Consider the following 9,504-nt stretch of genomic DNA (forward strand, 5'->3'; position numbering starts at 1 on the left):
TAGACAGAGTTACATGCATTTTTTCTGTAAACTCACCCTTGACCCCCATCCCTGAGCCTTTAACTTTTGATAAGCTTTTTCCAAAAACTTCTTGGAGTGTCCGCATTCCAGCAGGCGTTCTTGTAGGTTTTTTGCTTCTTTATGGAAGGCTGCAGGTCAAAATGAAGAACATGGAAGAGAAAAAAAATGTTAATAAAAAATGAACTTTTAATTTCTATATATATATATATATATATATATATATATATTAGTTCTATCTAGTGGTCCTGGAGTGTGTATGCCAGCAGTTATACTAAGAGACTAAGAGAACTAACTAAGAGACTTAAGTCTGTAATCTACCTCAGGAAGTAACTAATATAATTAGTTATGGACCCCGTGTAAAATGTCAGAAGGCAATAAATAAGTAATAGGAAGTAATAGGATGTGGGAAAAATACTTGTCTTTTGTTTCAGTAACACAGTATGGTGATTTATCACACAGTTCTCTCTTTATACAAATAAGGAAAGAATACCAAGCCACACTGTTACACAACTGATAATATGTCATCTCAGTAATAAAAACCCAAAACCAAAATAGTAAAAGAAAGGATGGAATAATGCCTTCCAAGAAAGAGGTCCCAGTAAGATGGGCAGAGTGGTGTAATTATGGACACATTTTTTCAGATAGACGATACAGAGATACTGCCACACAATTGTAGCTTTCATAAAGTGGGTCAAATAACATAGAAGGTTACTGTAGTTTTTAATGTGGCAGCCACTTCTGTATCAGTGCTCATAAATTCAACCTCAAATTGGTTGTTATAAACAAATCTGAAGGATTGAAAAGTAAAAGATGTATCGAGCAACACATCCTGAAATAGTACCAAGTCTTAAACCTGGCAATTTAAGGTATACATACAATGAATTATATATAAGTAGAAGTTACCTTAAGTTTCTGATTAGACAGAGTTACATGCATTTTTTCTGTAAACTCACCCTTGACCCCCATCCCTGAGCCTTCCTACAGGCCCTGTAATATGACAGGCATTCTTACTGACCAACAAGGCAAAAAATAGCAAGAGAACAGGGTCAATTCTAACTTTTACAGAAAAGGTTTATGATTTGTACATATTTTGTATATGATTTGTATATCTTTTCCTGCTAATGTCATTTCATACACATGAAGTGCAAATATAAGTAAAAGACATAATACAAAAACTTGTGTACACGACACCAGAGATAATTACAGGTAAAACTAAACAAATAAATAAAACTATTTACCTTCAAGATCATCAATAGTCTTTTCTAGTTTTGCAACTGTTCTCTCTGCGAACTCAGCCCGGGTTTCTGCCTATGAATAAGATGAAAGTATAAGAAATGCAAGAAAGTGATAAATGTTCTGATATTGTACTGTATTCCTATTCTCCCCCACACTGTCAAAACAACATCGCTTTCCCATTGTGAAATGTTCAGTCAAGCTTAGTACTGTTTTTTCCACTCCCGGCACTACAAACACATTTCTAATCCTATTATACAGGAGTGTAACAAGACCACTATATACAGCATAAACAATGCATCCCCCCTTGTCCTACCTCTTTTAGCTTGTCAGTTAAGATCTTTATTTCCTCTTCATATTTGTCTTCTTTTTCAGAATACTAAAAGGACAAAATAGAAAAACCAAGCCATTATAAGTATATGCCCGACTGCTTGCTTCCTGGCATTGAAGTTATTATACCTAATGAATGAGGCAAATAAATAGTTGCATTTATATTGAGGGCAGTTCATTTTTATCAAAGCTTGCTTGTCACTTGTTTTAAAAGGTAACTCTTCCTTGAGAGATTTATTGTTTGCTATATGTACTCCCTAGCATAAAGGTGGCCATGTTATTATTATTATTAAACAGGATTTATATAGCGCCAACATATTACGCAGCCCTGTACATTAAATAGGGTTAAATTTCTTTTGTTGGAAGGGCGGTTGATACAAGTGCAGGTCTGTTATATATAATATATAGACATAGTTTGTGGATAAACATGGAGTATTACACCTACTATGTGGTCATAAAACGTGAATACCTTATTACCAAGTGCAAAATGTTCTAGTGATTGGTAATAATACTGTTTATTGTGTACTTCCAACTTTGTAGTAAGAAAGTTTTAGGGCCATTTTTTGTTCCAGCATGAATATGCACATGTACACAAAGCCTGGTACATAAAGACGTATTTTGATGCTTTTTGTGTCACAAAATTTGACTTAGTAAGGAAAATCTCTAACTCAATGCACATGGGAAATGAAAGGAATGGTCAAAACACTCATAAGGATCAGAGCATTTGACGATATAGTGCATTTCACCTTCTCTACTATAAAATGCCAAGAGATTTTTACCTTTTCAGACTGAGCCTCTAGGGACTTTAAGTTGTTAGTCACATTTTTCAGTTCTTCTTCCAGATCACTACACTTACTGCAATTAAACAAAATAATGCATTCAGAATCTGATAAAGTATATATCCAAATGACCCCCAAAAGATAATTTATGTCCAAAAGATACTTTCTATGTCGATGAGGCACATATACTTTTAAACAAATAGGAGAAAAAAAGCAAGCAAAGCAAAAGCAAGACGGGCACCAGGCCCATCTCTGATAAGTAAGCAGACCATTTCTAACACAGCTAAATGGAGTTGTTCGGACATCTTCACTAGCTATCATATGAATCTTATAAGGTAATGCAGACATAATTTTATTTGCAGTATTGAGATGGTAAAAATAAGACAAATATCCATTGGGATTCATTCTAGAGAACTAGATTTTAGTGGTGAGTGAGGAGGAACGTTTGTCAACATAAAGCCAAATATAAGACTTACTGTCGGATTTTTCTCAGACATTTATAGGCTGACATTTAGGCCAGGACTTTTTACTGGCAGATCAGGAAGAAAGTCTAGTTTTATAACCATCTTACACCATCAATAACCAACAAATAGAGAAAAACAAAAATACTTACAGTTCAGACACTTCGGCGCGCTCCTCTGCTCTTTCCAGCTCCCCTTCAAGAATGACCAATTTACGAGCTACCTGCAAATGAAATCATAGAAACAGAACCAAGTAAAAGCTGGGAAAAAGATTACAATGCATCACTAAGGATTAATGAAGTATTACCGTGAGGGCTCTGCTCAGCAAATATGATGCTAATATTTAGTGATTTTGTCACATGTAACTATTTTTGTAGAGCATTGAACACAATTAAAAATCACTTTAAATCTTTACTTAAATCTGTCACTGTAGTAAGATTAATAGTTGGGAGATTACAAAAAAAAAAAAAATATATACTTTGCAATTTGACACTGAAATTACTAGCATATTGGACGGCTGCCTGCAGCACACCCACATACCAGAACTAAAATACTCCATACGAGAAGACAACACTTTATTTTTCCTGCTGGATCACTGTCATTTAATTTCTACTAAGACAGACAGAGATGTCATAATCATTGTGCATATGAAAGTCTTGGAAAAAACATTTCAAGCTTCTATCACACCGTTCACTCCACTCGACATCTGAAAAGACCAGCAGTACGTCCAAATTGATATCGGTCGCACTATCAAATCACTTACAAGTAGTAATTCGGTATCATAAGGCTCTTAAAGCGGTAAAAAGCCCCAGGAATAATACTAAGTCTCCCATTACTCCTGAGGAAGCCCGGTTTCGGCCAAACGCGTCGGGTGGGACACCTTACCGCCATCGCTAACCTAGTATGATACTAAACTTTATTGCTTTTTTTTTGTGAAACTAATGGTTATTTGTTAGCCTAGGATTCATTTATAGAGACACAGCTCTAATTCTTTTAAATTATGTTGTTGGAACAAAAACATTTTGTGTTTTTAAATTTTGCCCTTCAAAAGCCTGGCTTTCCCTCCCTCCTCTTCTTCTCTTCCTCTTACAGATACACGATACTTTCTATTATTACTAATTAACCATTTTTCTCACCTCCTCATATTTGCGATCTGCTTCCTCTGCAATATGTTTAGCTTCCTTAAGTTGCATTTCCTGAATTTCCATTTTTTCTTCATCCTTCATTGCTCTGTTTTCTATTACCTTCATACCTCTAAAAAAGGAGGGAATGCAAATATTATATGATTTGTATTCAACAGATGACAACAGGCCTAGAAACAATTTGTGTGGGTAAGATCACTATATACTAGCAGTACTGGTAATGCTCCAGTCAAGTAAAAACACTGTAAATACATATATGGTAAGGTTTGTAACTATTTCAGATAATTTACTTTTACTAGAAGGTAGTCCTTTCTAGTTAAATGAAAAACCAATCTATGTAGCCTTCATATTGATCCTCAGATTCATACATTATCCCAGTAAGTTATAGCTTTGCATATTAGCACAGATATAATAAAAAATAGTAATCATATGAATGTGTTATGAAACACACACAAATATTCTATTATTTAATAGCTATTTTTTTTATAAGAATCCAAGCTAGCTTCATTTACAATTGCTTGATTCAGTTGTTCTAAACCAAAAGGACTTTAAATTACAGCCACAAACTTTGTATATTTGAAAAGCAGCTGGATGACTCTCGAAAACTATTTACACCTAAATATAGAATAGGTTGTAAAAAAGAGCATTCTTAATCAAAATAGTTCTTACTGGAATGTCTAACAATGCTAAGCAGTAATTAACACATCCTAAATTTTAAGTCAGAAGTAGCTCCCAGAGACCTTTCCAGTCAACTAAGCAGACTTTTCCTGTAAAATGATGCCATACTAAAAATATTTTGTCTCTAGATGTGCTAATCTACACATTAACTGTCTGCAAAGTTGCTGCTTTCAACACAAGTAATAATACTTCTAACATCTGCTACAGTGGAGAGCTAAACCAAGGTTTATGTTTTTTTTTTAATTTAGTTAAAAACATATTGATCAATTAAAATTTTCTATAAATTAAATGTATGGGTCCCAAAATTTATGCTGCATGGTTACAACTGTTGGGAAATGTAAATATATTTAAATGTACTGTTCACTTTCTAGTATATTATGAGTTTTTGTCATTGTAAAATCACATGTATAAAAGCAACTAATTTAATGCAAACTTAATCGTTTTTTGTTTTTTTTACTTTTTACTCAAGCACAGCAACTCTTGACAAATAACATGCATGTGAGGCCAGACAACAATGACTTAACCCATTTAACACATTTGAAATCTAATTAACCCACTTAACACATTTGAAATTTAATTTATAATTTAACTTCCAAGAGAATTCAAGTAAGTTATAATACAGAGAAAATGCTGATGTAATACTCCTTCAATGAATATGTAATTTGAATAACAATTGTTACACTAGATGATGAAAGGGGAAACAATGAGTTTCAAATAGGTAAGGTAAATTTATAGCTGTGGATGGAGCATGTTACGAATCACAGTACTTTTGTATATTTCAACATGCAGTACTTTTGTATATTGTAAAACATTAAATTAAACAAGCATATATAATTTCACCCATATAGCCTATTTATGCAAAGTAAAATCATTTAGATAAAATAAAAAGTGTTGATTGCACTTGGATTTTGGTGCCTACAGGGAAGCAGAAAGCACTAATATGATGGAAAAAGGGGACCTCGCCATTGCATTCTGGTAAATACTGTCTCTGGCCACCCTAATGCAGCCCATTTGTGAAAATAAAGTTTTAAATTAAATTTCCCTATTTTAGGGGTTTTGAAATTCATGTCCTTTTGGATATATGTGCATATAGATTGATCTTCAGGGATCAAGTAAAAATATGGTAATCAATTTGCAGTTTAAACACTCATAAAGAATGGGTACTAAGGAATCAATTGCAATGTATGGTAGTACAATTGAATAACCTTTGATCTGACATTTATATCAAACAAATCAATAAAATTAAAAGCTAGTCACACTAAAGTTGATTTGTGCATTGTGGCTATATGGTGGACTGTTGAACTAATCAATTGTATTCAGTAAACTTAGGAATCTGCCTGCAAACAACAATGGTCACTTGTTCCTGCAATTATTTTCATATGCATGTATACCTAAAGGAAAGGCCTACATCAGGCATGTTGAAAGTCCGGGCCGGGAGCCAATTGCGGCCGGTGTTCATATTTCCACTGGCCCGCAGCCTGGGCGAGCAAAATCGGCAGGATGGGAGTTCCCATGTGTACACAGGGAAGCCCCTACGTTATAGTGGGGCATGTTTTGTGTGGACCACAGGGAATCCCTCACGTTACCCTGGTGGGCGTGTGGTGTGCGGGACCTGCTCAGACCACGCCTACACTAACCCTAAGTACGTGCTGAATATTTACACAGCACTTGCAAATACAGCATTGCTTCAATAGGTAAACAGACTTTGGTATGTAGTTCCTGCAGGAAGAACACTCAACTGTCTTTATCACAGTCACACATGCACAAATACAGTGGATTCACTAACCTACAAGGCACCTTTAGGTGCCAAAAGCGGTAATCCAGAGTCACACTCGGGGTCACTTCAAGCTAAAAAAAAAAAAAAACCCACTTGCCCTCTCCGTCATCTCATAGTCCTTCTGGTCACCGCAGGTCCTGGGGACACGTCTTCTCCTTCTGTTCTCCAGGCGCAAAGTGAAGAGCCGGTTCGTGCGGGTGGAGCGGTGGGAAATTCAAATAATTTTGTATTGGATTCAAAACAAAATAGCTGTATTGAGTCCAATACAAAGAAATCTTCATATTATATATATTTATATATATTATTTATGCTGCTATACAGTTATATTACATGTTTAACTATTTTTTTTTAAGTTCAATATTAAATTATTTAAATTTATTAAGACATATTTTGGGGAGTTATGCCTAAGCATTATAGCCTACAATGTAAAATAAATTTCCATGCAAAAAAAATTATAACGCTTTTTGCACAGAATTAGACCGCCAGTGGGGTTTTAAAGGTTGAAAAGTAGCACACCAAGCCAAGACTAGAAAGCTGGATTACATATTTTATCAATACCTTTCACTCTCATCAGCTGCCTTTTCTGCTTCTTCCAGTTTCTGTAAAGCTGTAGCAAGACGTTCCTGAGCTCTATCCAACTCTTCTTCTACAAGCTGGATACGGCGGTTTAAGGCAGCTACTTCTCCTTCAGCCTGAAAAGAGAAGGCACATTTATATAGTTGAATACATCATGCAATTTATTTACCACAAAATTGTGATATTATCTGTATAATTTTTAAAATGAAAAAAAAACTAACAAAAAAATGACAAACTGTGTATACATTAAAAAAGCACTTTGCCTTTGGCGAAGGACCACAGGAGGAAAAGTCCACAATAGGGACACACATATATATATATATATATATATATATATATATATATATATAGCAGAATAATAATAAACATATTGACCTTGGCAATACAGATGAATTATGGAAAAAGAAAGAGATAAATCTAAAACTTAATAAAAACAACATAAAGAAAAAATATTAAAGAGAAAACGGCATATCATATCACAATCACGGCCTTTACCTGGCACATTAGAGAATATAACTTTTCTCAATTCTATGTATACCAAAAAATTATTTGGCTGATGTTGCACAGTAACACGTGTAATGTTTTGGCAACACAAACTTGGACTGTTGGACTTGATGAGTGGCATGGCGGCTCAGTGGCTGGCACTCTATGTTCTTCTCATGTTTGTGTGTATATCCATACTGTTAGGTTAATTGGCTGCCCCCCACTTCATATTAGCCTTAAGCTACGTGCACACTTCCAATTATTATCGTTCGTCGGCGTCGTTGGTTACTTTTTTTACGAACGATTTTTGCCCAATCGATCGTTCGTCGTTCATTTCCAACGATAAAAATTGGAAGTGTGTACGCAGCTTTAGACTATGGTAATGACAAATACCTATGGCACATTAGTTTGTGAGCTCTTCTGAGAGACAGCGACATAACTAAGGATTAATGCATTTACTAATACTTAAATAAAAATAAAAGTACTACGTTTACATGCATCTGAAAAATGTGTTGCAGTACAAACATTATATACATATCTAGGTTTTATTTATGCACATAAAGTGAACAGACATGACACTCAAAGTAGGAATTTACAAATGTATGTATACAAGTACTGTGTGGTGTTGAAAAAATCCCTCCTCTAAACTGTAATAAAGATTAAAACCTGTGTAAATATTAAGTGATATTTTAATGTATGAAACAAGAAAGAACTAATGTATGAAACAAGAAAGAACTAGGTGTGGGAAACCATCCAAATTGCAGAGTCCAGCTGAGTAAAAGATAAGTGCAGTATGTCATGGGAACTCCACCTTTCCCCTTCATACACTGAGTGTGTGAGGGATTGTCCTTATTTGGTAAAAGGCCGTATGGGAAGGCTGGCTGACAGGAAAATGCCTGCCATGCCTGCACAGGCTAGTTGTATGATCCCAGCTAATAGCATGACAAGCTCATCTCTGGAGAAACCACCAACTCATTACACATTCTGCCTGCCCGATAGAATATGTAATTTCTAAATTGATTTTTTATACCATGAAAATATGTAAGAAATGGCTTCTAGATGAAAAAAATGTTAAAGTATTATCCTTACAAGCTCTTTAAAAGCAATCCATTCTCTATTGGAATAATTTTGTGACAGAAGCAAAGCCCATACCCTGGCCCTCTTTTCGATGGATATATAAATGTATTATTTACCAATTTAGAGGTATTTTTTGTACTACACCTTTCACCTAACCTCCAAATGATTTAATTATTCTTTAGAAAAAAGGGAATGCAAATACTGACACTACTCCAAGTCAATAATCTAGTATGGCTTCTGTTCCAACCCAGAATGCAATGATGTCTGCTTAGCTCCCTTACACATTATCTGGCATTATATCAGCATTCACAAACTGCTCTTTTTAGGACCCTCACTGGATATTTTCTGCTACAACAATACACTCTGGATACAGCTTGTTGGATAAGATATGTAAGCATAAAATAATTTCCTTTTGGCAGAATAATAAAAAATAAAAGTAGAGGTCTTGGGGTCTCCTTTATTCCTTCTGGTTGACTATAAAGAAAAAAAGATACATATACACATGAGGCAGACCAATAGAAAGCAACTGCCCAACCATTTCTTCTTTGAACATAAACAACATTTTTGTGGTATACTAATGGTACCACTAGGAGAGAAAAAAGGAGGGTTTTTTGGCTTGATTATGTAATGTTCCAAAATATATACAAAAATTTCATAACAATGGTAAATTTAAAATACAAACTTTTTATTAGATCACTTGTATGACCCTTACCCCAACTGCATTATATTTATGCAGTGGGGAGGAGTCTTGTTCTTTAAAGATATACAATGACGTCCATGAATGCTATTTATTACATACAGTATGTAAATGAAATAACATACTGTATGTAATATATAGCATTTATAGACGGCATTGTATAGCTTTGTAGAACAAGACCCCTCCCCACTGCATGAATATAATGCACTTGGGGTAAGGGTCATACAAGTGATCTAATAAAAAGTTTGTA

The 9,504-nt window shown here is 34.7% G+C and overlaps 1 protein-coding gene across 3 annotated transcripts in view; it reads right to left on the reverse strand.

Moving 5' to 3' along the window:
• Nucleotides 1-268: 268 nt before the first annotated feature.
• TPM4 (tropomyosin 4) overlaps nt 269-9,504 on the reverse strand; it is an 80,207-nt gene continuing 70,971 nt past the window's right edge. Inside the window, exons 2-8 of one of the 3 annotated variants that reach the window (XM_072404897.1) lie at nt 6,980-7,113; nt 3,961-4,078; nt 2,977-3,047; nt 2,364-2,439; nt 1,571-1,633; nt 1,260-1,329; nt 269-1,008 (exon numbers count right to left, since the gene is read on the reverse strand). In XM_072404897.1, the coding sequence (XP_072260998.1) occupies nt 971-1,008; nt 1,260-1,329; nt 1,571-1,633; nt 2,364-2,439; nt 2,977-3,047; nt 3,961-4,078; nt 6,980-7,113 (570 nt within the window). In that variant the 3' untranslated portion in view covers nt 269-970. Of the gene's footprint in view, nt 1,009-1,068; nt 1,330-1,570; nt 1,634-2,363; nt 2,440-2,976; nt 3,048-3,960; nt 4,079-6,979; nt 7,114-9,504 lie in introns of those variants that run through there. The other 2 variants (XM_072404896.1, XM_072404898.1) reach the window with 2 other exon arrangements.

Source organism: Pyxicephalus adspersus, chromosome 3 (assembly GCF_032062135.1).
Source record: "Pyxicephalus adspersus chromosome 3, UCB_Pads_2.0, whole genome shotgun sequence".
Classification (NCBI taxonomy): domain Eukaryota; kingdom Metazoa; phylum Chordata; class Amphibia; order Anura; family Pyxicephalidae; genus Pyxicephalus; species Pyxicephalus adspersus.